The following is a 27,139-nucleotide window of genomic DNA, read 5'->3' on the forward strand; positions in this document are numbered from 1 at the left end:
ATGATAAGCCTACATGTAGCTTTCTAAACTGCCAAACTGTCTTCCATAGTGATAATACCATTTGGGATTTCCATCAGCAGTGCATCAGAACTCCTGTTGCTCCACATCCTCAACAGCATTTGGTTTTGTAAGTGTTTTGGATTTTAGCTATTCTAATAGGTGTGCAGTGATATCTTATTGTTTTAATTTGCAGTTCCCTAACGAGATGATGTTGAGAATCTTTTCATATGCTTATTTGATATCTGTCTTATTTCCTGAGCTCTCTGTTCAGGCCTTTTGCTTATTTTTTAATCAGGTTGTTTTCCTCTTGTTGAGTTTTAAGGTTCTTTGTATATTTATTAGATATGTGCTTTGTAAAGACGTTTCTCCCAATCTGTGGCTCATGTTTTTATTTTCTTAACAGCATTTTTGCCAGAGCCTAAGCTTTTAATGTTAATGAATTGCAGCTTACCAATTTTCTTCATAGATTCTGCTTTTGGTGTTATAGCTAAAAAGTCATCACCAAACCTAAGGTTACCTACTTTTTTCCTGTGTTATCTCCTACAAGTTTCATAGTTTTGTGCTTTAGATTTATGTCTGTGATCCATTTAGAGTTAATTTTTGTGAAATATCTAAGATCTGTGTCTAAATTTTTCTTTTTGTTTTTTGTTTTTTTTTTCATCTTAATATCCTGTTGAAAAGACCATCCTTTCTCCATTGAGTTGCCTTTGCTCCTTTGTCAAAGATCAGTTGACTGTATTTGTGTAGGTCTGTTTCTGACCTGTAAGATTTTTTAAAACATTCCTTAATTTATATTTCTCCATCAGATTCAAGAGTGAAACACTATCCTTTTAGGAACACCCATTTGTAAAAGAGAGAAAAATAAAATTCAGTGAGGTTTCACCCTGTCAAGAACTTGAGATGGGAAGTATGCACTTGTTCTTGACACAAAACCACATTTATTTTACTTCATAGATAATTTAAGGGATTTTTAAGAATAACTTTGACTAGTCTCAATTTTTATGCAGAGATTTTAGTCATATATTTTGACTCTGTTGTATACTTTTCAGTTGTCCCTTAGACTTTCAACATATTTCACTGGTCTCTTTATTTATTGTAGCTCTTCATTAGGCTACTGACAGGTTAACTACTAAAAACCTGAAGAATTTTGCTGTGGTGTACAAAGCTGGAGTAGTGTACTTTGGAGATTATTGTAGTGCTCACTGAGTGGAAGTTTCTGGCTATTGCGCAGTACTGTCCAGATGAAATATAATGCAATCACCTCATACCTGTTAGAAAGACTATCATCAAAAAGACAAGCTATAACAAGTGTTGGCGAGGATGTGGAGAGAGGGGATCTCTTGTGTACTCTTGGTAGGAGTGTAAATTGGTACAGGGACTATGGAAAACAGAATGGAGTTTCCTCAAGAAATTAAAAATAGAATTGCCATACGATCCAGCAGTCCCACTTCTGGGTATATATCCATAGGAAATGCAAACAGGATCTCAAAGAGATACATGCACTCCCAAGTTCATTGCAGCATTATTCGCAATAGCCAAGATACGGAAACAACCTAAGTGTTCATCTGTGTCTGAATGAATAAAGATCATGTGGTACACACACACACACACACACACACACACACACACACACACACACACACACACACACAGGGTGGAATATTATTCAGCCACGAGAAAGAAGGAAATCCTGCTATTTTTGACAACACAGGTGGACCTTGAGGACATGATGCTGAGTGAGATAAATCAGACAGAGAAAGACAGATACCGTATGATATCACTTATATGTGGAATCTAAAAAAGTGAGCTCATAGAAACAGAGATTAGAATGGTGATTACCAGGGCCTAGGGGTTGGGGGAATTGGGGAAATATTGGTCAGAGGTTATAAACTTTCAGTTATAAGTTCTTAGGATCAAAATACAGTGCAGTTGAAAAGTTGCTAAGAGTCCTAAATGTTCTCACCATAATGGAGGTATTAGCTAATGCTACTTGGTAGTAATCATTTGGTAATATGTAAGTGTATGAAATCAACAGCTTACACTTACGCAATATGTTATATGTCAATTACATTTTATATTTTATGACATAACTTATATGTTATGTCAGTTATATTTTAATAAAGCTGAAAAAATGTATAATACAAGCTACAAATGTAAGCCACATTTACAATTTTAAATTTTCTAGTAATCACATACTTAATTAGAATTTTACAATACAAAAAGTGTACCTAATGTAAACTACTGACTTTAATCATAATGTGTCAGTATATGTTCAACAACTGTAACAAATGTACCACACTAATGCAAGATGTTACTAACAGAGAAAAATGAGGGCAGGGAAAATGTGGGAACTCTATACTTTCTGTGCAATTTTTCTGTGCAATTTTCCTTATTTTTGCAATTTTGCATAGAAGCTCTCTATCATGTGTTAACATTTTTGTCTGCCTTCTTAATCAGTATATAACATAGTGGTTAAGAGTGTGGGATTCAAAGCCATGGTCTGGGTTTGAATTCGGGCACTAACCATCAGGGTGATCTTGGATGAATTACTTCAGCCCATGTATTCCAGTTTCCTCGTGTGTAAAACGAGGATAGAAACTCCCTGTCAGGGGAGTTATGGAAATAAAATGAGAGAATACATGGCAAGTGCTCAGTAAAAGTTTGTTTCTGTGCTGCTAATACTATAACTCCAGCAGCTACTACTGCAACCAATACTAGTATTAGTTCAGTGACAGTAGCATCATTTAGCCCTTTCTTCATGACTCAAGTAATTGTACCATGCTGTGATACACTGATGCCCTTGTGGGCTTATGAAAGTATGTAGGAACGTTTGACCTTACATTGTATGTTTTCTGACAACTTTACAATTTGAATTCTTTATACTCCCCACCCCCCCACCCCACCCCATCCACCCTTTTTTTCCCTGTCTGCATGCCCACCACTGTCTACCCTTCTCCCATTTCTAGGTTGCTGCTTCCAATTTATACTCCTTAGTGTCATCATTGAGAACCATTTACCTAATAATACAGCCTAAGGTGCCCCTCCCATTCTGACCCCCAGCTATGCTCCCATGCATTCTAACGCATTGCCATTCTTTAACTGGCAACTTCTTGACACACACCATGTCCGCTCTTGCTGTTTCCTTAGAAATGCCTTTCTCACTCTTATCTTGATATCCTGCTTAATCTCAAAGACTTAAGTCCTTCATCATTTCTTCATTCAGCAAATATTTATGGAGTTCCAGGGTCTGGGTGTCAAGGATAAAATGGAGAACAAGAGAAATGCAATTGCTGCACTCAAGAACTTTACAGTTTGGTGGGAAGAAGAAATTATCAAGTGTAATAGCACTTTGTAACTGGCTCATTTCACTTATCATTTGTATTCATTCATGCATTCAGTAAATATCTATTGAGTGTTTGCTATATACCAGGCATTTTTCTGGGTGTACAGTGGTCAGTGGAAAAGACATGGTCTCTTTTTCATGAATTCCACAATCTAGTGATGGAAATGGGCAAATAATTCAAATAATTAAACCAAATATAATGTTTGCTTAGAAGCTGAAGCTGAGTTAAGTGCTCTGTAGGGAAGGAATGCCATTTGTGAGAGCCTCACCTGGAAACCAGGGAGGAATTCCCTCAGAAAGTAATACCGGAGGCATTTGGCAGGGGATGGTTCCTGGCACATGGAACCATATGCAGCGATGCTGTGGCAGAAGGAGGCATGCTGTGGTCAGGGAACTTGAAGATATAGCAAGAGAAACTATCCTAAAAGGAGCCCAGACAGAACAATATGAAGGTCTTGCTTCCACTTAAAAATTAGTGGACATTTTCTCCCTAGAACTTTACCAGGAAATTTAGATTTAACTGTTGCTGTCTGAGGTTGCTGTGGCTTGACAAACCTTATGATGTTATTTACCAGTTCTACTTTCCATTTATGGGGGGTGTGTTTTGGAGAAAAGGAAATCTTGGGAGTCTTAAAAATCTTTTCTCTGACTTCAAAGAGTTGAACTTCTGAGCTGCAACCATCAGGGTCTTTCTTTATCTTGCTAGTGCCAACATTGACACTCTTAACGATGATTGTCACCAAAATAAACAGCAGAGCTTATGTAATGAGCATTCTGGACATTTCAGAATCATGCAGTCTTTTATTTTTTGTTAAAAAAACAATAAGCATTAATCTGTCTCATGATCATACTTTAGTGTGTTTTGCATTTTCTGAAGATAAGAAATGAACATGTCAGATCACATTTGGTAAAAATCTGGGATGCTTCCTGAAATGCTCCTGGATTTTCATATATGAATTAAATACCACCTGTTTATGGGGTATAGGCTTCATAAAAGTCACACTGGCCTTTGAACATAAAATGAATATTGGTCAACAATTCAATGAGAGAAATTTTTCTAAATTTTATTTATTTATTTATTTATTTATTTATTTATTTATTTATTTATTTATTTAGGCTGTATTGGGTCTTCATTGCTGCACATAGGCTTTCTCTAGCTGCGGTGGCTTCTCTTGTTCCGGATCATGGGCTCTAGGCACATGGGCTTCAGTAGTTGTGGCACGTGGGCTCAGTAGTTGTGTCTCACGGGCTCTAGGGCACAGGCTCAGTAGTTGTGGCACACGGGCTTAGTTGCTCCCTGGCATGTGGGATCTTCCTGGACCGAGGATTGAACCCGTGTCCCCTGCATTGGCAGGCGGACTCTTAACCACTGTGCTGCCAGGGAAGTCTGAGATAAATTTTTCTAATGAAGAAGTTTAGCTTTATTTGATTAAACGTGAATAAGGGAAATTCAGTTAATTGTACTCATTAAAGCTTTGGAGATATATATATCTCCCCCAGAAGGATATCTCTTTGGCAGTAGGCTCCATTTTGGTCATCCACTCATTGTTTAAACTTCCATTCCTCTTATGACTCCACGGTACCTAAAAGGGTCTGCTCCTTCGATGCCAACCCAACTCTAAAGTTAAGCCTCTTCTTGTGGATCCAGTTGTCCTGTACTTGTTTGTTAGTGTTTTGCTCATTCTTCTCTCTCTGATAGTGATTCACAAACAGGACTTTTAGGTTTCTCTGTCTCATGCTGTCCACCATGCTTCTGTTGGATAGTTATCCTGCTTCTGTGTAATCAGCTTAAAAGTGGTAGAAGAAATTTTAGCAAAATGAGAACCCTTCTTCATGCCTGTCACTGTGCAATTAATTATGTCATTTAATCCTTATAAGACCTTATACAGTAGTTATGGTTATTTCCTCCATAATTCCAGAACTTGGTGGAGAAAATGACCACACTTATGAATCAGGCAGGCAATGCTCAGGAGTATGTAGGACAAGTGCGTTTTCTCTGTGTAGTAGGGTGAGAGATTTCCCAGCCTTCTTTGTACTGTTCCATATTTCTAAATTGTCTATGATAAGAATGTATTACCCTTATCAAAAATTTAATTAAATATTTTATAAAGAAAAGAAAATGAAAGTTATACGTACATATTATGGGACACCTGGAAAGTATAGAAATTTAAAAAGAAAAAAGTGCTCATTGCTTGAATGTAAACATAATCTTTATAAACTTTTTGATCCCTTTTCTTCTAGTCTTTTTATATGTCTGTAATTGAACGTTTTTATATAGTTGTAACATTTTCTTACTTTTTTTTCCTCCATAAAAAACTGAGATGCCAGTACTCACATCTTGATGAACTGTAAGAATGCCTCTTTGATTTTCACTTTTTTCCTGGGCCTTCTTCCCTTGTCTTGGATTGCAATCTCTGACACATGTGCATTGCCTTGAAAGCCCCATTTGGCTAACAGATATCAATGTGACAAGCAAGAAAAAGAAAAGCTTATTACTTCTCCTCTTCTTGTTAACACGCACATCATTAATAATACCCTCTATGTTTTTTTCATGGGTAGAGTGGATTCAGTCTACACATTCATATATCCACTCATTCAACAAATATTTGTTAAGTACCTTCTAAATGCCAGACATTTTATTCTTCAGTGAGGATGCAGAGACAATAGAAGAATCCCTGCTCTTTAGGAGAACATAGATGCATAAATAAGAAAAAAAGCAGTGTGATAAGCTATGTGCAGAAATACCAACTAAGTTCTGTAAGAACACAGAGGAGAGTCACTTGGATTCTTCTAGAGATCCAAATGATTCTCCTAAAGAAATCAAGGAAAGCCTTTTACGGGTAAGAAAATGGAGCTCAGGCAGATTTGGTCAGATAGCTGGTTCGTGGTTGTGTTGGCATTAAAACCAGATCTCACTGCAAAACCCCTCTTCCTTCCACCAAACTGTCATGAAGAGGTGCCCCATTTTCGTTGCTTTGGAAGCTCTGTATTTGGCACATTCCTGAGTCAGGGACCACAGCTGCCCCTTTTTTGTCTCCCCATTTCAAATGCCACCAATTTCTGATTTGATCAAAGAGTAATGGAAGGGAAGTAAGGAGACCTGAGTTCTCTAGAAACTGGCTTTGCCACCATTTAACTAGGTGATCATGGGCACCTTATTCCTTTTTTCTAGGCATCTATTCCCCATACTGTAAAAGCGAGGAGATTGAAATTAACCTCTCTAAGTTTCTAATTCTTATACATAATGTGTCGTGGTTTCCTTCTCCTTTTTAGCATATGTAGCATTTCCATAGGATTGTAGGTTCCCAGGGGCCTTGGGAAATCTTGCCACACCATGGCTTAGGCAGAGGGGTAGATGGGATCAGGAGTGAGGGCCCTTGACTGCCCGGGTTTGAATCTTGGTTCTATTACTTACATGCTGTGTAATCTTGAACAAACCACTTAACCTCATTGAGCCTCAGCTTTGCAATTTGTAAAATAGAAATAATAATAAGTGACTCACAGAGTTGATGGGAAGATACAGTGAGCATATGCGTCTAAACCATTTTGCATGGTGTCTAGCACATAGTACTCAGTAAATGTAGCAAATAATACTAATGGTTGTTGCACTAGTGCTAATTTGGAGTCCTGAAGCAGTTTTAGAAGTCAGAATACCACAGTAGCTTCTTTTATAAATGATTCCTCTATGAATGCACAAAGGGACCAATATCCATGCATAGAATATGGAATTTTAGTCATTTTTTCCCTCAGATGTTCAATTAAGTGTTGGTAGGGGGTGGAGCACTGTTTACTGCTAAACTTTGATGACCCAGGAAAGACTTGCATTAGTTTGTATAACATAGGGTGAACTATTCACTCTTTTCCTTGTTGTCTTCCCAGTGCTCAGGACAGGCTGCAGCACAGCGTAGGCACTTTGCAAATGTTTTTTAAATGAGTAAGTGATATCACTTTATATTTAAGAACTGGGGAGAGTAATAGCACTTGGCGCAGTGAGTCTTTTGGCTTTCAGAGTTTAGCCTGTGACATTTGCTGTTTGTTTTGAAGGGATTTGGGGGTGTCCCGTGACAATCAAAGCAGAATTCTTCTGATACCAATGTTTGACTATCTCCTTGATCAATAGACTTATTATTTGCTCTTGAAATCACTGTGGTGCTAGGGAATCACAGACATTCCTCAGTATGATTTACACGGCAGTAAATAACCTGTGCTGTCCATTGCTTGCTTCATCAGTGTCTGCCCTGTTCATAAAATCCCAGAAGCTTGGTGGCCCCAAGGCTGGAGCACAGTGGACATGTTCACTCCTGTTACAGATGTTTGCACATAGAGCATGTCACTCAGTTTCATTGTTGCTTTGTTGCTCTGATATGCATCCATGATTTATCTTTAAGAATCTGACCTAACTGTAAAAGTTATTTTCCATCTGACTTTATTATAGTTACTACCATTTATTTTTTTACCTCTGTTACATGCTCTAGGCACTGCATATATTATCTCATTGAAACTTCACAACCAGCTAGGTGATTGTACCCTTTCTGTAGAAGTGGAATCTGAAGGAGGTGAAGCTTATTCTCTGTAATCATATAGCCAATGAGCAGTGGGGCTTAGGTTTGAACTCAAGTCTCTTTGGACACAAAAGCCCTTAGCTACTACACCTCATCTAAAGGGCTTTCTTCTGCTTCTGCAGGTGTTTTGTGTTGAAGTTAGTAACCTTTGCAAAGATTGGTAAGTTTCCCATACCATTTGGAGATGAATTTAAAATTTCTTAACAGCATTGCAAATATATGAAATTTATAGTGACAAACATAGCCAGATTACTTTCTTGTTATCCATCCATTTAGTAAATTTACAGTTCCCATTAATTTTAATCTGTCCTTATTACCTGTTTTATATAATAAATATCTCTTAGTCGTGACACACTGAGTATAGATCACCTGAAGTAGGCTCTCTCTCAGTAAGCAGAGTTGCAAGCTAAAGATGTGTGAATTAATTGGGAAAATTGCAAATCAGGTAGTCAGTGAAATAATTCATTGTCACATCCAATCAATAAACTTTGTAAATCAACTCATTTAATCCAAAAAATGATCTATATAGATCAAACAACCAATTAAACAATTAGCATACACTTTGCAATTAATTAATTTAAGCATCAATCATATAATTAAAACTCCAAATTTAAGCCACAGAATTTAGAATCCTACCTCCCTGTGAACTATTAGGTTCATGCTTCTGAATGCTGGCAGATTTGCAGTTTCACATTTCAACTTTGGTGCAGGGCATTTGAAAGTGTTTAGGTTGATTTTAGTTTTAAATTTCCTTTATGTTGGTATAGTTTCCTACCCTTTTTCAGCAAATTGACTTTTTATTTCCCCCAAAGGAGGAGTGTTAATTCTAAACTGGGCAAAGCTGGAATCTGGGAGTACTGACTGGACATTCTGGGGAAGTGAGACAAGTCCAGAACTAGTTGAGAAGGCTAGGTATCTACATCAGGATGAATTAGGTCATTTGCTTTTACTCTGTTAAGTGTCCTTGGTGTTTGGAATTAGATCCTGCCAAGTGAGCCTGGTATTCTTCAGAGAAAGGAGAACTGTAAAGATTGTCTTGGTTACCCTGAGTACTTCTTCTGAGCTAGAGCACAGATATTTTCTTAATCTGGAATATAAATCAGTCTCTGATTCCCTCCAAATATTTTTTTCCTCATTTATAGTTTTGTTTGTCTCTCTTTTATGATATTTACTTTATTTACATTTATAAATATTATAGCTAATGTAGTGCTTACTTTCTCCCCCTGCTATACACTAAGCTTCCTTTGAGGGCGTATACTCAATCTCATTTTTGATCTGAGGGGTTAAGTTCTGTGTCTTATCTATAACAGGTGCTCAGCAAATATTTGTTGGAAGAATAGAGCAGTATAACTGTTCCCGTTTCACATTGTTTTTCTCCACCTTTGCACTGCCATGTGTTTTCTCTTTATCAAATGAAGTAGGGTTTGGGAGACCTAACTATATCGCCAGGGATTGGGGTAAGGAGCAGCAGTGTCCCAGTTTGCTTGCTGTACACCATAGCTTCTGGTCTCTGCATCCCTCCCTCACCTTGGTGTTCACTTACCTTTTTGGTTTTCCTTACAGTGACAATGTCAGTGCCTACTGCCTGCATATTGCTGAGGATGATGGGGAGGTTGACACAGATTTCCCCCCACTGGATTCCAACGAGCCCATTCATAAGTTTGGCTTCAGTACTTTGGCCCTGGTTGAAAAGTATTCATCTCCTGGTCTGACATCCAAAGAGTCACTCTTTGTTCGAATGTGAGTATTGACTCTGTTGTTTATCTCAGTATAATATGTGTGTGTGTGTATGTGTGTGTGTGTGTGTGTGTGTGTATCTCACCTCTACCTTCTAGTATTTTGGATTTGACTTTGGTTTTGTTCATCAAATGAATGATATTTGGTATCTGAAGAGTCAACATGCAATGATTACTTCCAGAGAGATGTTGCGGACAACATTTGCGTTGTATTTCATGCCTTTGCACCTGGATTAAATACAGAGTGCTTTGCAGTAACAAATCGGATTAGGTATATCTCTGAACGTCTTATCTATGAACCAGGCCTCTGGAAATGTTGGGGCACTTTGGAGTCTATGAAGGAAAAATTTGGTGTTTCCCTCTCTCATCAAGGAATCCAAACTGAAAATGTGCATTGCAGCCACTTCTCTTTTGTGACTTAAAATACTTCTTTTTCTCCCCAGTTTGTTCAAATCAAATTTGATTTTTCCTCTTACTTGCCTTTCTTTAGACTGAGCAGAGGTTCTTAACCTTTCCTGTGCCTTTGGTAGTCTGGTAAAGCCTACAGAAGCCCTTCTCAGAAAAGTGTTTATAAATGCAAAGAATAAAATTCACAGGAGTACAAAAGAATTCCATCATATTTAAATATTTATCAAATTATTAAACAAATTGGTGATATAGCAATATGTACTGGCTTTATTAAAACATTAAATGATGAGATCCAGAGGCAGGTCTAACAGTAACTCCTGAAGTCTCTCGTTTCAAAGTAGAGATAAGTATAAATGATATTACAACTCTAATGTGATGTGACAATATCTGTGGTTTCTGTTTATAACAGAGTCACCAGTACTGCTTATACGACTGTGATTTGTTGACTGCATTCATAATTCAAGGAAATGCTAAGTATCAGAAGTTAGTTAAAATAAAAATGTAGTTTTTATCCATTCACGTCTGTAGAGCACCTGAGTCTTATATATATATGCCCTGGTTGTTAGGGGAAAAGCTGCAACGTTTTCTCAGCTTCAGTTTTTCTAACAGAGGCGGTGACAGCCCCAGTCCTGTCCATCTCCTGGGAACAACAGTGGTCCCTTTGGCACCCCCTGCTGTTAGTAACCAGCAAATTCACTGTCCAGAAGAGGGATTGTTTTAGAGGACTTTCCTGTGTCTTTTAAAAATATATTGCCTTTGTTTCAGATTTTTACTAAAAATAGGATTGCTACCTCTGATATATGAGTATTTTGGGTGTTTCTACCTTTGAACAAAGAAAGAAACCTGAGTGCGTGGGAGTGAGCTGGGGGGTGGCTCCTCAAGCTTTATTATTTTCATTTCATCCCCACCATGAAGTCATGTTTGGTGTATATAACAGCAAATATTTTCTTTCTTTTTACATTTCAGAGGCACTAAAACAATAACTGTAAAGAATATTTAAAGTAATTTAGAAGTTATCCAATGATTCCTCCATCCCAGTATAATTATTTTAATTTTGTATAACCATTTTCACGTGTATACATATTACAGTTTCAGTTTTGGCATATGTATTGTATTATTTTTACTTAACATTATATTACAAATATTTTGATATCTGCTCTTAATTCCTACAATCTACGTATATTATGTAATGTCTCAGACCTTAGGTTAAAAACCTGCAGCTGCTTTTCTAACAAACTGTTGATCAGCAGAAATAAAGGGGCTACAGAAACACTCATTTTTATGCTGTTCCTTTTTGGGTTTCACGTAAAGACGATTCTGTGTAAACATACAGTTGACTCTGATTTGGAAATCTGAAAATCAGTCCATCCTTGTTATAAAATTTTTTTTTACAATTGTAATTATATTGATGTTCATATTGTATAAAATAACTCATTTAATAAAGTAGTACTTTGATTTTGCAAAAAAAATTTAGACAGAGATGGCCGCTATTCTCATGGCGCTTACTGTCTATTGGGGTGACAGTTATCAAACAAATCATTCAAATGTGAAGAGCAACAACAGAAAAACATACGGCAGGAAATGGATGCCTGTCACAGGGTGTTAAGACTGTTTCCTTGTTTTGGTTTTAATCATTGATACTATAATGATAGTCCTTATCTATATCCCTTTTATTTATGTTGATTAACTTCCTTAAGATAATTCCCTGTGAGTAGGATTGTTGGTCAGAGTAGAAACATCTTCAGATTCTTGTTTTGTGCTGATTTATATAGCCTTCTGAAGATGTATCCATTACAGTGCTACCAGTAAAATTCATAAGACAGTCTTTTCAGTCTTATCACAAGGTTTCATTAGAAGTTTTTTCTTTTTATTTTAAAAGATGTATATAGTGGAATTTCATTAGTTTCTGCTTAGAGTTTTATTGTTTATTAATAAGTCACTAGAAGAACTGTTCTCGTTAGCACATAATTTTTGCTACATAAATATTAACATATGATCATAGCTGTCTTTTGACCTGAAAGTCCTTTTTAAAACAAGAGCTTTAAAATCAATGATTTTCAATAGAATGAGGTTGGGGGTGGGATGAACATACCTTCCCAGGGAAGCATCTAAGGCTACACAGTGTCTCACTGTGAACCCTACCTTCAGAGAATGGGAAGAGAGAATGGGAAAACAACTGCTTTAAACCTGATACTCTTTTTTTTTTTACCACCTGAATTACCCCCATCCCTGAACTCCCACTCCCAAACACAGTCAATCCTTTTTCTGGTCTAAAGTTCAGGAGTTTATTAAACATGTCTAGAGTGTTTCTGAAAACACAAGGTCAAGTAAAATCTTTATACATAAGCATATAGAACAAATGTGTTGGGAATTCCCTCGTGGTCCAGCGGTTAGGACTTGGCGCTTTCACTGCCGTGGCCTGGGTTCAATCCGAGGTCAGGGAACTAAGATCCCGCAAGCTGTACAGGCGCAGGATAGATAGATAGATAGATAGATGGATGGATGGATGGATGGATGGATGGATGGATGGATACGGGCGCAGCCTGGATGGATGGATGGGTGGATGGATGGATGGATGGATGGATGGATGGATGGATGGATACGGGCGCAGCCTAGATAGATAGATATAGATAGATAGATAGACAGACAGACAAAAGTGTCAATACATTTTCTATTTCTTCTTTTCCTCGGTTGTCTGATGAAATAGTACAGATCTCTGACCATTTGCCCTGTGTATATTTTCTTGGTCCAGCAACCTCCCATTCACCTTTCTGGTCTGTATTCTAAGTTAGAAAAGCCTCTCCTGCAAATGCAGGACAGAGAAGACCTTTAGATGTCTCCAGGGACATACCAAAAGTTTCAGAGAGTGAAGTCACAGCAAAATAAGTAAAGCCATTGCTCTTCTCTTCATTTCTCCTCTTTCCTCCTTGCATCTGTCTCCCAGTGGAGAATGGGCAGGAAGTGGCTGTATAGACACTGCACTGAACCAGGAAGAGGGAGCTAGGTTTGACAATGGGAAGTGAATTAGTATTTACTAAGGGCCAACTATGTATATGTTAATTTGGTTTAATCTGAAAATAACCCAGTTTTTATTGTGACCATTTTAGAGACATGAAAATTGAGTCTGGGAAGTATTGTTCTCAGGCCTGGACTTGACCCCATGCCTGACTTCAGAGTGCAAGCTCTTTCCAACACCCGGCTGATGGTGGGGGTGTGGGTAGGGGAATCTAGTATTGGTCTAGTCATTCAAGTGAATCCCACTGTCTTAAGGCCAAAGTTCAGCTGCTACTACTATAGTATAATGGGTAAGAGCATGGTGGCCCCTGGAGCCAGACTTCTTGGATGCCAACTCTGACCTTGCCCTTCCTAGTGTGAGATCTCAGATGAATAACTTGACTTTTCTATGGCTTAGTTAAGTGAGGGTAATAATAATACCTACCTCCTAGAGCTGTTGTGAGGATTGAATGAGTTAATATATACATAAAGCACTTGAAACAGTGCCTAGCCTAAATAAGCATTATCTAAGTGGTTGCTTCAGTTGTTGTGATCACTAATAAAAATCTTTTGAGGGCAAGAACTGGGTCATTAGTGCCCCACAACACCCAGCATAGTTCCATTACTATGGTGGTAATGGAGTAAACAGAGTGATGGATTAAAGGCTGAATTGGAATAACCTGTGCTGAACACAGGCAGGGGTGGACATTGGAGATCTGCAGTCATCCTTTAAAATGTCTATAGTAGCAAGACCACAAACTCCTTGAAGACAGGGAGAGTGCAGTCTTATTTATCTCTATATCCTTAGCTCCTAGCACAGGACTTCCTAGAGAAGGAATGAACGAATGAATCTTCAGGTGTCTGTGGGCTGCTCAGAGGACCCTTGGCCAAACTTTCTTTCCCACACCTTGCTTTCTGAGCCCACTTAACCTCTTCTACAGCCCCGTTTCTGCCTTTTGAATACCATGAAGCCCCAGGGTGCCTTCTGTTTTTCAGAGGCCCTCATACCATTCAACCAGGAGACTCCAGCATACCATCTTGCCCCACTCCAAATGAGGCAGCACAGCCTTTGAACTTAGGCTAACCTGGGTTCAAGTTTCAGCTTCACTAGTGACTTGCTCCATGACTACAGTGTTTCTTCAGCTGTTGAGGATGGTAATTACTACCTCATGGAATTGTTGTGAGGAATGTTTTTAAATGTAATGAATGTTCTTAAATGTAAGGAATGTACAGACCTCTTTTAAAGGATAATTAATTCTCCTGAAACTTCAGTGTTTGCCCAAATTTGTTTTATTATAATGTTACTTAAATACATACCAATGTAAAATTCTAGCTATAAATTATGTCTTTATGCAACCCAAACAAAATTACAGATTAAATGCAAATGAAACTATAGCTTTAATAAAATACAGATTAACAACTTTACTGCAACAGATGATGTTTTCCTGAAATTAAATCACTGATGTTGGGTTTGATGGGTGTTAAATGTTTTACTTGTAAACTTGAATTTTTGATTTTCATATGAAACATCAGGTTGTCATATTATTATGTCCTTTTAAACAGTGAATGTATTTTTATTTATTAGTCCATTATTTTAATGGACCAACTGATTTATAGTGCACCCTGCCACATTTTAAATGTTTTTTAGTGGAAAAATAAAGAACATTTCTACTAGGATGACCAGTTTATGCCAGTCCTGCCCAGGACTTCCCTGTCTTATTTTATTTTATTTTATTTTATTTTATTTTATTTTATTTTATTTATTTTTATTTATTTATTTATTTATTTATTTTGGCTGTGCCACACATCTTATAGGATCTCAGTTTGCCCAGCCAGGGATTGAACCCGGGCCATGGCAGTGAAAGCCCAAAATCCTAACCACCAGGCCACCAAGGAACTGACTTTCCCTGTTTTAAAATTGGAAGTCCTAAGTCCAGGAGCACCCCACTTAGTCCCAGGTGAACCAGGATGATGGGTCACCTTACTTTCAGCTGTTGTCAGTTGGTCTGTACATAGATGGGCTCTCTGCCTGATTAATCCAGTGCACAGTGTGGCTTCCACACTACAGAGCATGAATTCTTCAGAGATCAGCACGTCTGCTCCATAAAGAGCCTTGTGTACGCTTCTCCCATCACTTTTCTCTATTCAACAAATTGTGTTTGCGTACAGCTTGCCATTTGGCTTTTCTGTTATTGATGTTAAATAACTAGCTGCTGGAACACTGCAGTCCCCCAAATCTCACCAGCTTTATCCCACATGTTGGCAACTTTTTCTATAAAGGAAAGATAGTAAATATTTTAGGCTTGCAGGACATACAGTTTCTGTAACTCAACTCTGCCGTAGTAGTGTGAAAGAAGCCAAAGACAATACATGAGTGAATGGACGTGGGCTAGAGTGGTTGACCCTGGCTTATTATATGTTTATTTCTTGTTCACATCTGTCTGATGAAGGTCAGGTAGCTCTCCCGGGTATTTCTCCTCCAAGCAGGGACTCAGGGCTCCCTCAGATGGATGGAGATTGGGGAACGTGTAAGACTGGGAGTGGCCTATATCTATATCTATCTGTCTATTGCTTATATGTCACTATATATACATCTATCTCTCTAATTTTGCTTTTCAGTGAAAATCATACATACATGATTTTCATTGAATTAAAAGCAAAATTTTTAAATTCTGAAACTCAAGAGAGCCTGTGAAAGCATCTGTTGACCCTGGGGGTCCATGAACCTCAGATAGGAAATGCTGCTATGAGAAAACTTGCTCAGACCCTAGTATGTAGAAAGTATTACATAGTTGCTATTTGTTATTTTTGCCAGAGATTTATCAGTCTGAATAATTCACACTAATGTGTGTATAGGGTTTAACCTTTCTTTGGGTAATTTTTTATTAACAATTAATACCTGTCCAATATAGGAAAATTAGAAAATATGTTTCTTCATGTAAAAGAAAATCTCAGATTTCTCTTTGTTCCATCATGCAGAGATAATGACTTATTATATTATATAATGATTTACATTTAAAAAGAGGAGCTAGTTAACTTAAATGAATCCCTAATTGGAAAAGTGTTCTCTGGGAAAGAATGTGGAGCTGGATGCCTTTTGATGTTCTTCCTGAGTTGGGGCTAGACTGGCCTTGCCTTCCCAGGCCCTTGGGCCCCAGGAAACCCCTGGAAATAGAGTTGTTGTTAGGGAAAAGAGAATGGATTACTCTAACGAAGTGCAAATTAGGAGCCTGTTAGTGGACACTGCCTCCTTTACCAGATCAGCAAGCAGATTTCTGAGGTATCCATTGTTCCTGATTGATTTTGGACAGAACAAATGTGTATATAAACAGGAGTTCCTAACTTGCTGACTGCTAGCTACTCTGAGCCTAGGCATTGGAGTTGTTTGGCTGTCAGGAGTGTGGGAGGGGAGAAATAGGGGACAGAGAGGTATGGGAGGGTGGCCCCTAATACTACTTAGGAGCTGGATCTCAGCTGGTTTTCAACATCTGAAGAAGTGCTCCTTGCCCACAATGACCAAGCCAAGGCCTGCTGGGCCTTTAGACATAGTAGGACCAGGGAAAATGAGATCTTGGAGTGGACAGGAGAGCAACTCGTGTTGTCCATTTCCCACCCCCAGCATGGGCTAATCCAATCAGAATCTGTGAAACTTAGTTGAGTTTAACAATGGCAGTGACAACAGCAGCTGTGGTGGTGTCACTGCGTCATATGTGTTGACATTAATGTTTCACACTGGGATCCTACTGTAGGGTGGGGAAGAAGGGCTTTAAGGGAAGAAAAGTCAAAAGCAATAAAATGGACGGAATCCTCCTAGATCAGTTAATTAAATCGCCCTCCTATATATGTTTTACTTAAAATGTTTACTATATCAGGTGGATATGGGAAATGAACCGTTTTAACCAAAAGCTGCAGAGTAAATAGAATCCAGTTAGGATTTTGCTATTTGCGAAATGGACCGCTGGGTAGACGTTAGAGGATCTGGTACCAGAAGCTGGGCTGCCTCGGGCAGTGTGGCCCAGAGGGCTTCCAGAGACTGCTGTGCCTTATCTTGGCTCTGCATAAAGGGAAAGTTAAGCTGCTTTTTTAGGAGGCATGCCCTAGATTCATTGCTCTTTCCTGTATGAGGGCTTTTCAAAAAGGATCTTGGTAGTTTTAGTATCCCGTCTTATGAGATTTCCACCATACACCCCAAGTGACTACACCTTTGTGAAAAGATATCATTAATTTGAAAACTCACCTACTCTTATATGATATTGCCTTAATGGTCTTGAGAGGAGGTGGCAGGGAGAGGGGGGACACTCACTCAATTTGGTGCCCCTAGTAGCCCTTATCTCATTTATTCCTTATAAGCAACTCATCTTTATAATATATAAACTGAGGATCAGAGACAGGTAGTTATTTACCCAAAGTCATAGAGTTTGGTAAGGGGCAGAGCTAAAATAGGGCAAGGAATAAAAAAAAATGCCACTGTTCTTTGTAACCAGGCCTGACAATATGGCTATAAATTATCCTAGTTATTTATTGTTTGCTTGAGTCATAGAGGACCAACTGTGTGTTGTTTCTTTTCATTCTGTTGTATTAGCAAACATTTTCGTTGTCCAGATTGTCCTCGTGTATGGAAATGTAACATATGCAGCCTGTTTAATTTTGTATTTGTAAATCTGACTTGATTTCCTTTTTGGCAACCGCTACTGTCTAGAGAAAAGAAAAGATTTTTCTTTGTGTCTGTTTAAAGTGACAGAAATATTGGAGCAAGTAATAAAGATGGAGAGCATTAATTACATACTTCTAAGAATTTAAAGGTCAGACAAGCTAAATATGTATATTTTGCTCACTGGAATGTCTGTCTGTTGAAATTGTGCCAGGAGAGCTTTGTTCCTACAATAAAAGCACATATTTTAGATAGCCGTCAACTTACTTTGGTATCCAAAAATTATACCAGATCATTGCTTTAGTTGCAAAGTGTGTATCTTAAAAGTTTGGAACTCACATTTCTGACATTAATGTGATTTGTTTCATGATCCACCCCCTTTGGCCATGTTTAGTTACTATGTCTCATTTTGATTTCCTCTGTTCTCCCCTCAGCTTATGTTGAAGTCTGTCAGCTGCTGCTATGTACATGTCAGGCTAGTGACTTGTGATGTTTATTAATACAATGTCAGTCTTGCTGTTGAAAAAACTGTGATGCTTCTCAGAAGGTTGTGATAGAACGAAGCGTTTGATTTCCAGATCCTGTCTGTACTGTGTGGTGAATACATTCTCAGATGTTATGCAGTTCACTGACCTGACAGTTGTGGAACCCCGCCTGGGACCCCATTTCAGCAGCACATATTTGAACAGAAACAGTTTGCAAAACTTTACACACTTAAACTCCTGCCAAGGCAAACTGTTAGCCACTTGAGTTTGTTATAAATACCCAGTGGCAGTGGTTGGAAGTAGCCCACAGTGTGTTTTATATTCTGAACTGAATGTGAATGTCTTTGTGGTTATATAGAGTAGTAAATAATTGAGTTTGATTAGGGAGAGGGACCTCATTATCCCCCACCTGTGCCCAGCTGGAAGGGGAGGGTCGAAATGAAGCCATTAGCTGTCTCTCTTACTGGCATCTCAAAGAGCTCAAATACATCTGTGTCTTATTTTCTTTTCTGGCACAATCAGTCGAGCAAGCTAAGCAGGCATGACCGGATTTGGCAAGTCCCAAGGACTCTGGCAAAGATACACAAGGAGAAGGCGGAGGGCAGTCATTTTGGCTTCTCACTGCCCATTAGTCTAGTGAGTTATGTTTTTGGAAAATGTCTGTTTTGAAAAAGAGTACTTTGTCCAATGTCAAACATCACATACTCACACAATACGCTTTGATCTTTTAAAAAAATTTGTTTGTCAGTGCAAGGGGAAACAAAATGTGGCATTCACACTAGTGTAAACTCTCTTTATGGATAAAGTAATACCCAAAGGACTTGCTTTAAAGCAGGCATGCTGCAGTTATTACAAGGCTTTCTCTTGCTCATATATTTTCATTTTCTACATTGAAGTGCTCGAGAATGCACATGCATGGAATTGGGACCAGAGCGGGCTGGGAACTAAAGGAGTGCGTCTTCATCACAATTATGAACTGGTCAGGACTGGAGGAAGGAGGGATACTCTTGGCAGCCTTTTCCCACTTCCACAAACTGAGACTGTGGCTCAGGAAACCAGGGTGTTCTCCAAGGGCTTTTAAAAAGGGGGTCTTGTAGGTCATATGGTTAGTCTAAGATTTGGGACATTCATAATCAAACTTAATTTGTTACAGTGGAAGTTGACCTTTCCATAGATTGGTCAGTGGTTCCAGTCTGGAAGATATGCTCTCTGAAAGTCTCTTCTTCCCCTTAGTCCCCAAACCTCCCTTGGAGGCTCTGGAGTCTGGCTGACCTGGGTTCAAGTCCTGGTTCCTCCACTTATTAGCTATGTAACTCCAAGCATGTGTCTCATCCTTGCCAATCCTCAGTTTCCTCTATTATAAAATGGGACTGATGATAACACCTACCTTTTCTGGGAGGATTAAGTGAACAAAGTAAGCACTCAATAAGTGTTGACTGAAGTCGTTTTCTCATCATTATATATCACTTTTTTGTATGAAGAAAAGCTGATAGTTATTATTATCTATTGCTTATTAAGCATTTATTTTATGACAGGTATTATGTTAACTATTTTAGAAGTATTTAGCCCTGACAACAGTCTTAACAGTCTAAGAATCATCTTCATTTTGTAGATGAGAAAGCTAGAAGTTAGAGAGATTGTATCATTTACCCAAGGAAGGCAGAGCCAGGACTCCAAAGCAGGCCTTATTCTAGAACCTGCTGTGCTCTGCTGCCTTCTGGTGTTGCCACCATTTTTTCAGTATGGCATAGAGCTAAACGACAACTTTGTTTTGAGACATCTTCACTAAGAAGCTTCTCTGACCTCTTTCGCCCCTGCCTGCTGGGCTAAGTGCCCCTGTGTTCTGGCAGTGCTCTGAAGCTTGCCTTCATCCTTGTCCTTATCACATACACTCTCTTTGCTTCTTTGTCATCCTCTCCCACTGGACTGTGCTGCTTGGGTGAGGGACCGCACTGCAGATTTCTGAATCCAAAATCGGACTTTAATAGATGAATGACCTCAGGTAAATTCTCTAATGTCTCCAGCCTCAGTTTCCACAAAATGGATACAATGATAGTGCCTATTTTAGGGTAGAATGAGTTAATATGGATTTAAAAGGCTTAACACAGCACCTGGCACATATTAAGTGCTCAGTAGGTAGTAGATGCTACTATTATTGTTATAGTTGTTGAATAATGATATCTTGTACTCTGCAGATCCAGATTTCTCTGCAACACCGCCATGACTTTTGACTTCCACCATCACCATCCAAAGCTGAGTTAAGCTGAGGTAGAACGTGCCTACTTCTCTGGTTTACTCTCAGCTGGAGCCCAGGGTGCCCTCCTTTGAGCTTCAGGGGGTGTTGATGCCTGGGCCAGGGGCTGCTTACTGATAGTGTCCCAGCGTTGCCACCATGCCCAGCAAATTGCTCATTTTAATGGCCCTGTGTTGTCAATTATGAGCAATGAGGGTTGAGATCCATTACCCCAAATAAGCAGTATCTGCTGGGGGTTTAGGGGAGTTGGGCAGAATGAGGCCTCTTCTCTTGGAGTAATGACTTGGGACAAGGGGAGCATAAGAGAAGGAACATTGTAAACACGTTCTCCTGTTTGCCAGCCTTAGTTCCAGGTGCTTGGCACTCAGTGTCTATTTTATCCTCCTTACAATTCTGTAGGGGCGTGGCCTCCTCATTTTGTGCGTGCAGCTGAGTTTCCAACATGTTAAAACAACATTTTGGTTAGCCATGGAGTCAGGATTTGAACCAAAGGGTATTTAACTCCCAGCCCGTCTGTTTTCCTCTCCAACATGTTGCCTTCCAACTTGGGTTCTGATTCCAGCTCTGCCCCTGTAAATAGAATCCAAGCTTCTCAATGAAGACCTGTACCCCTTCTTCTCTGTCCCCCACCACCTCTCGTTTAATGCTTAGTGCAGAAACGCTCACTGTGTTAGGTTAACGCCTGTATAAAAACTTCCCTCTGGTAACTGAGTGGCTTTGCAATGGGACAGAGCTGAATTCCTCAAGTGAGTAATCTCTTTTTAAAATGCCCATACGTTTTTCGGTGGTTACGAGACTTGACAGGCCCTAACTTGGAATTGACTGAAGCGCTCCTGGCAGCACTTAGTCAGCTCCCTGAGGAGGTGCTTCATCCTGGACCCAGCACAGGCAGCCCAGGGGGCTGTGGAAGGGCGGCTGCTTCTGTTCAGTGCCCCTAGAATGCCCTGCGCTGGCAGGAAAGAATCTGTCTGTCCATGAGGGGAGCTGGAGGAGGAGCAGTTTCTGAACTGAGAGTGGGTTTGTAGCCCATCTGTCTGTCCATCCATCTGCTTGTCTGTCCAGGGGCTAGTCATCCCCAGCACAGGTTACAGCCCTGAGACTGGAACACAGTGCCTTGAGGAAGGGAGGCAGGGCGAGCACCCTCCCTGCCTGCTGCCAGCATTTCCCCGAGATCACCCTCTTCTCAATCTCAGACCCAGTGCCCAACATTAAATAAAAGCGCCTTTAAAGGATGTATTTCAATAGACATTTTAGAAAGCCCATAAAAAATCCTGGATATGAAGAAATGAGGCATAAAACGCAGACTGTTTGGAAGTCAAGCTGAAAATTGTGGTAGCAAGTCTCCATATCCATTTATTAAATGGGAGCGTAACTTAACAGTTGCACCTCCATGGATTCTGAGAACCACTTCGATCCTGTCCTCTTGTGTTCTAGAAACATTTTAAATGCCGTAGACTTGCGACAAGATCCAAGGTTGGCATTCGTCTGGAGGGAGAGGAGTGAGCGGAGTGCAAGGCTGACCTGAGGAAACTTTCATTAGGTCTGGCTGAGTGTGCAGGACGTGGGTCACAACCCCCTTCTCCTTTAAATGTGCGCGTTTTCACCGGAATGGAGCCCGGGAGTGAGATCCCGCACGCTGGCGAAGGCGCATTCCGAGCGCCGAGCGTGCCCCTTCCCTCCACTGTTGTTTTCATTTTCCTCTCATGAACCTCGCTACCCTGGCTTCAGCACGGAGGCTGTAAAGGAAGATGGAGAGCCGAGTTACCTCAGAATGATCACTATCGTTAACATTCACGGGTGGTTCACTTATCATTCCTGACTGCACAGACATGGCAGCCGCTCGGAAGCGTCCGCAGGTGTAGCATGGCGATACATATTACATTGTGCCACAACGGATTTATGTATTCTGTAACAAAAGAAAAGTGTAATGAAAAAATACAGAAGGTAATCCTTTATTCCTCCACCACACAATTTATCAGTAATGCCTGTGGATGATAAGTGCCAGGGATTTCCTCTGCCTGCTTTAACCTTGTCACCCAGGTACGTTTTGGTAAAATGACAGAAAAATACAGACTAGGGATTTTCCTCTGTTCAAAAATCTTTTAAAAGGACACTTTTAATTTATGGAAGTTAGTCCAAACACAAGGCTTCCTTTTGAGCTTTTAGTCTGCCTTTGCTGAAAAGATAAACGTATTGGTTTGAAATAATGCTATCGGCCAGCAGCAGATTAGGGGAGAATGTAAGCAATTTATAAGCAGACTCAAATCTAAAATAGTTCAGGTGGAACCCCGGCAGATGGAAGTTCGCGAGATCTAGCCCAATACTAGCTAGCGAGGACCCGAGAACTGGTGTTCCCTTTCAGGTCCTACTCATCCATCGCCTAGCATATTGTCACAGATGGAGCGCACACTGACTTCCGAGGAGAAAGCAGGGGAGGGCAGGTCTGAACGCGGATGATTGGCATTTGTTCCACACACACACTGGCCTAGTGCCAGAGCAAATATCCCCAAGTTTATAAATGCACAAGGCACTTTACGTTTCAGAACTCTTGCCAAAGTATCACTTACTACATCTCTCCCTAAATATAGTTTTTAAAAAAGAGCTATTTCTTATTTTGCTTTGATCAGTAAAATAAACTTTTAAAGATTGTTCTGGGATGGGGTCCAGCTTCTGAGGTAAAGAACGGCCGGGGCTCAGGCATGATTCAGTAACAGAGTGTTCAGTAAAGTTAGCTTGACAGTTCTCAGGCCTGCTGTTCGATAGCAAGAACTTGACCAAGTTAAAATGGATGATCATGCTGGCTAAACCTGCATCGGCTTTTGCTTTTTAACAAATGGAGTGTCAAGGATTAAACAGCAAGCCGTATGGAGAGGTGGGGGTGTGGAGATGTCTTTGTATTAGGGAAGCAAATTGGGTCCTTGGTTTTGAGATCGGCCCCCAGCCCCTGTGGAAAGCCAGCCACCTGGTTGGGTCCAAGCTAGGTTTAAGGCCCCTTCCCAGCCTGTCCTACCATTGGGAAGCTTTTCCATGGCTTAGCTTGGGGCTTGGCTTTTCTTTCAGATTTCTTGTCAATATGAAGTTCTACCATGTTTTTTGGCTGTGTTCCCCTCTGAGATTCTTATGGGGAAATGGGAATGCAACCAAACTCCTTGTGGCAATTCCCATGTTCCATAGTTGGAAACTTGGGTCCCATTTGTTACATGAGCTGCTTGGAATTGGCCTGTTTTGTTTCAGTGCCCAAGCATAGTGAGTAGTATTTGTGATACTTGCTTTTGCAAATAACGGTCTTAGTGAAGTTCTGTCTCACCCAGGAATGGGCTTCTTTTTTAAGGGTACTTGTTCCTTACCAGTTTTTTCCTATCTAGATGACCCCCCCACCCCAAGTGTGATTGGATAGAAGCTTAAGAGTAGTGTTATTATTTTGTCTTGTAATTATTTATGCCTCAGCTGATATTTTACTTGACCTTCTAGGACTAAGTAGATTAAAACATTACTACTGAAGTGTACACAGACTGTGTGTGTGTGTTTTTTAATGCTTGTTTATTTATTGCTTAGGAAGAGTCTTTGGTTTCCTTATTCTAAATTGCTTTGGGCTATCATATCTATCCCCCGCCCGCATTTTCCCTCCAAGGCTCTGTAAGCTTTAATATGATGGTAGTATCTGCCTGCAGTGACATCTACTGACACAAGCCAAGTTTATCGTTTGTTAGTCCTTGCTGTGGAACTTGGCTTGGGAACCAACACTAGAAGCCATGGTACCAGTGACCCACAGAGACCAATTGGATTCAGTTGAAGATAAATAGAAAAACCTGCCCTAATTCTGCCCTCTCTTCCACTCGGAACTGTTCATATTAGAATGCTCCCCTCTCTCTCTCATTAGAAGTAGGTTTATTTAACCTATTTTTAAATAACTGACACTTCAATGTACACTTATTAAAACTTAAACTCGCTGAAGACTGTATTAACATCCCTTTGGTTGAATATTGGTGATGATTTAACATTTGTCTTTTCCTACAGAAATGCTGCTCATGGATTCTCCCTTATTCAGGTGGACAACACAAAGGTCACCATGAAAGAAATCTTGCTAAAGGCAGTGAAGCGAAGGAAAGGATCCCAGAAAATTTCAGGTGGGAACAATTAAATCATACCCTGGCAATAGAAGCTTAACCCTTAGCTGAAAGTACTGGGTGTGCGTGTAAGTGTGGGTATGGGTGGGTGTTTGATGGCTGACTAGATTGGTTCAGATGTCATTGCTAGCTTCAGTAGCAAGCGTACAGCAGAAGAGTGATTTTTAAGCTGCCCCTGGGCCCAAGGAAGAGATTGGGTCTGTGGTGTATGTGGGAAAAATGTGTTTGTGTCGCTTCTGAAAGCTTCATTTGCGATAAAGACAAAACTATTTGAGCTAACTATTAGTTGGCGTAAAGCTGTCTGGAAAACCAAATTAACCCTAAATTTGAAGCACTGCTTTTAATTTCATGTTTTCACATAATTTTCCATGGGGGGAACTTCTGGTTGTTAGTGTTTGGGGTATAGAATAAAAGAAAACATTTTCTCATTTTTACCAAATGAGGGCAATTATTTAAAAAAAAAAATTTTTTTTAAGATAAATCACTTATGCACAAGCAGCTGCTAATCTAATGCCTCGTTAGCCAACTTTATATAGAAAATAAGCCTGTGGTATTAGCTGTAATATTTAAAGGATAGGAGAAAAGAAAATATTCCCAGTATTGAGAAATAATTATTTTGAGAAATAGCTCAAAGATTTATCACACCATAAACAACTTTAGTATAAATCAACCTATCTATGTATGACATGTCAAATATCTTAGCTTTGTAAACAAATGAGACTTCTTAAACACCTTCGGTTTCATGTTTTGGAAAGGGAAAAAAGCATGGCTCAGGTTGAAGAAAATAGTTTTGTGTTCCTTTTAAGGGGAGGAAAATAATCTGTTCCAGATTTAATTAGCTATCTTCAGATGAAAGCTGAAGTTTTAATAAAAGTTAGAAGAGATAACACAGTGAAGGACACGGATGAGCTGTCTCAAGGCCATATTCCAGGGGAACGATAAGAGCTGTAAAAAATGGCAGAGGAGAGCAATTGAATGGAGCAATGAAAATCTGATTCTCATAAAAAAGAGAGAGAGAGAGAGATGCTGGTAGGGGCGGTTGTAGATGAGACCTGCTAGCGTCTGCAAGCAATTTGGATGTTTGCCAGGAGTCATTGTTCACCCTCGGCTGTGGCGGCTCCGTCCAGATGTGCCAACTGCACGTTTCGGCTTTTGCCAGCTGACTGCGCCGTTTGATAACCAGCTCTCTGGATGCCCATCACTGGCCGCAGAGATAGAATTAAATGATGATGATCTTCCCACAAGTTGGGAGAGGAAACAATGCATATAAATCTTGATTTCATCTCAGCATGAGAAGTCTTTATCCATCATCACTCATAATGAACAAGTCGTTAGCTGGGATGAATGGTGTTCTGGTTTTTCCAAACACCTCTTTTGTTCATTTTTTGGGTGACTTTTATCCATTGCATGGGGGTCAAACCTCTTTGCATTTAAGGGATGATTGAAGAGGCATAGCCTCTACTTTCCCAGGGGAAAGGAGATATTTGGGGGTTCTAGATGCCACTCTAATAGCATTTAAACAGCTTCAGATATTTAAAGATGTGAAATAAGCATTCATCTACCTTTACAATCCTTGTTTTTTCCTCTTGTTTTTGTCCCTAAATTTTTTACATGATAGTGTGTTTTATGACATATTTATTATATTCTAAGATAGCTTTATTCAGAATTGCCCAAGAGGAGGTAAAACTAACTTTTTTTAACCTTCTAAATAGAAATTCTGCTGTCTCAGATTTTTTAAATCATGAAAGCTCTGTGAACCTTCTGGGATACAGCTGAACCAGTGTCTTTCCCTCTGTCTCCAGCCATCCCTGTCCAATTGCATACCTATTTATCTGTGTCCATCTCCAGCAACCACGTTTATCATACATACATTTATTTAGGTTCATCTTTGTGTACACATCCCTGCCATTTCCATCAGAGGCTTTGGCATATCACTGGCAAAGAGTTAGGACTCGTTATCTGAAAAACAGTGATCTGCATTATTTATTCCTTTTCATACTAGAGAAGTCAATTGAGATTGATGCATTTACACAAATTACTGCCCATTTTCTTGATCCAAAAAGCTTTTTAAAATAAGATGTTCTTTCTATTGCTTTATTAAGTCTGGTCTCATGAAATAGAAGGATCTTCAGTTCGGAAAAGATGTTTATTTAAGGTTAACTTGGTAAAGGCAGGGTATGTTTTGTGTTTTTGAACTTTGTATTGTGGAGTGGACTTGTTTTGGAGGGTGATTAATGAAGAGGAAATCCTCCTGTCATGGAGAGAAACACAAGTACATTTACTAAAATAAAGTCTGTTAGTGCTCACAGTTGGCTATGAAATACTTATTACTTACCCATTGTGACACATGAACTTAGTCATGAACTTGGTGGCAGGACGTGCCAGGTTAGAGACACTTGTCCTGCACTTCCTAAGCCTCTACCACAGTGACCCATTCAGTCTTTGCAAGAAGGTGCCTGCGATTCCCGGTGTCTGGCTCAGCCCTCTCTTCAAACAGCTTTCACCTGATGGAGCGCATAACAGCACTTGTCTCTTTGCTACTCTCATTTAACTTAAGTGAGAAGGGAAAAATACCACTT

General features: G+C 39.6%; 1 protein-coding gene across 2 annotated transcripts in view; it reads left to right on the forward strand.

Moving 5' to 3' along the window:
* MAPKAP1 (MAPK associated protein 1) overlaps positions 1–27,139 on the forward strand; it is a 241,904-nt gene that overhangs the window by 123,751 nt on the left and 91,014 nt on the right. For both annotated transcript variants that reach the window (XM_057721638.1, XM_057721639.1), the window contains exons 6-7: positions 9,469–9,645; positions 24,451–24,560. In XM_057721638.1, coding sequence (XP_057577621.1) covers positions 9,469–9,645; positions 24,451–24,560 — 287 coding nt within the window. The remainder of the gene's footprint in view (positions 1–9,468; positions 9,646–24,450; positions 24,561–27,139) is intronic.

The sequence above is a fragment of the Hippopotamus amphibius genome, chromosome 2, assembly GCF_030028045.1.
Source record: "Hippopotamus amphibius kiboko isolate mHipAmp2 chromosome 2, mHipAmp2.hap2, whole genome shotgun sequence".
NCBI classification, from domain to species: Eukaryota; Metazoa; Chordata; class Mammalia; order Artiodactyla; family Hippopotamidae; genus Hippopotamus; species Hippopotamus amphibius.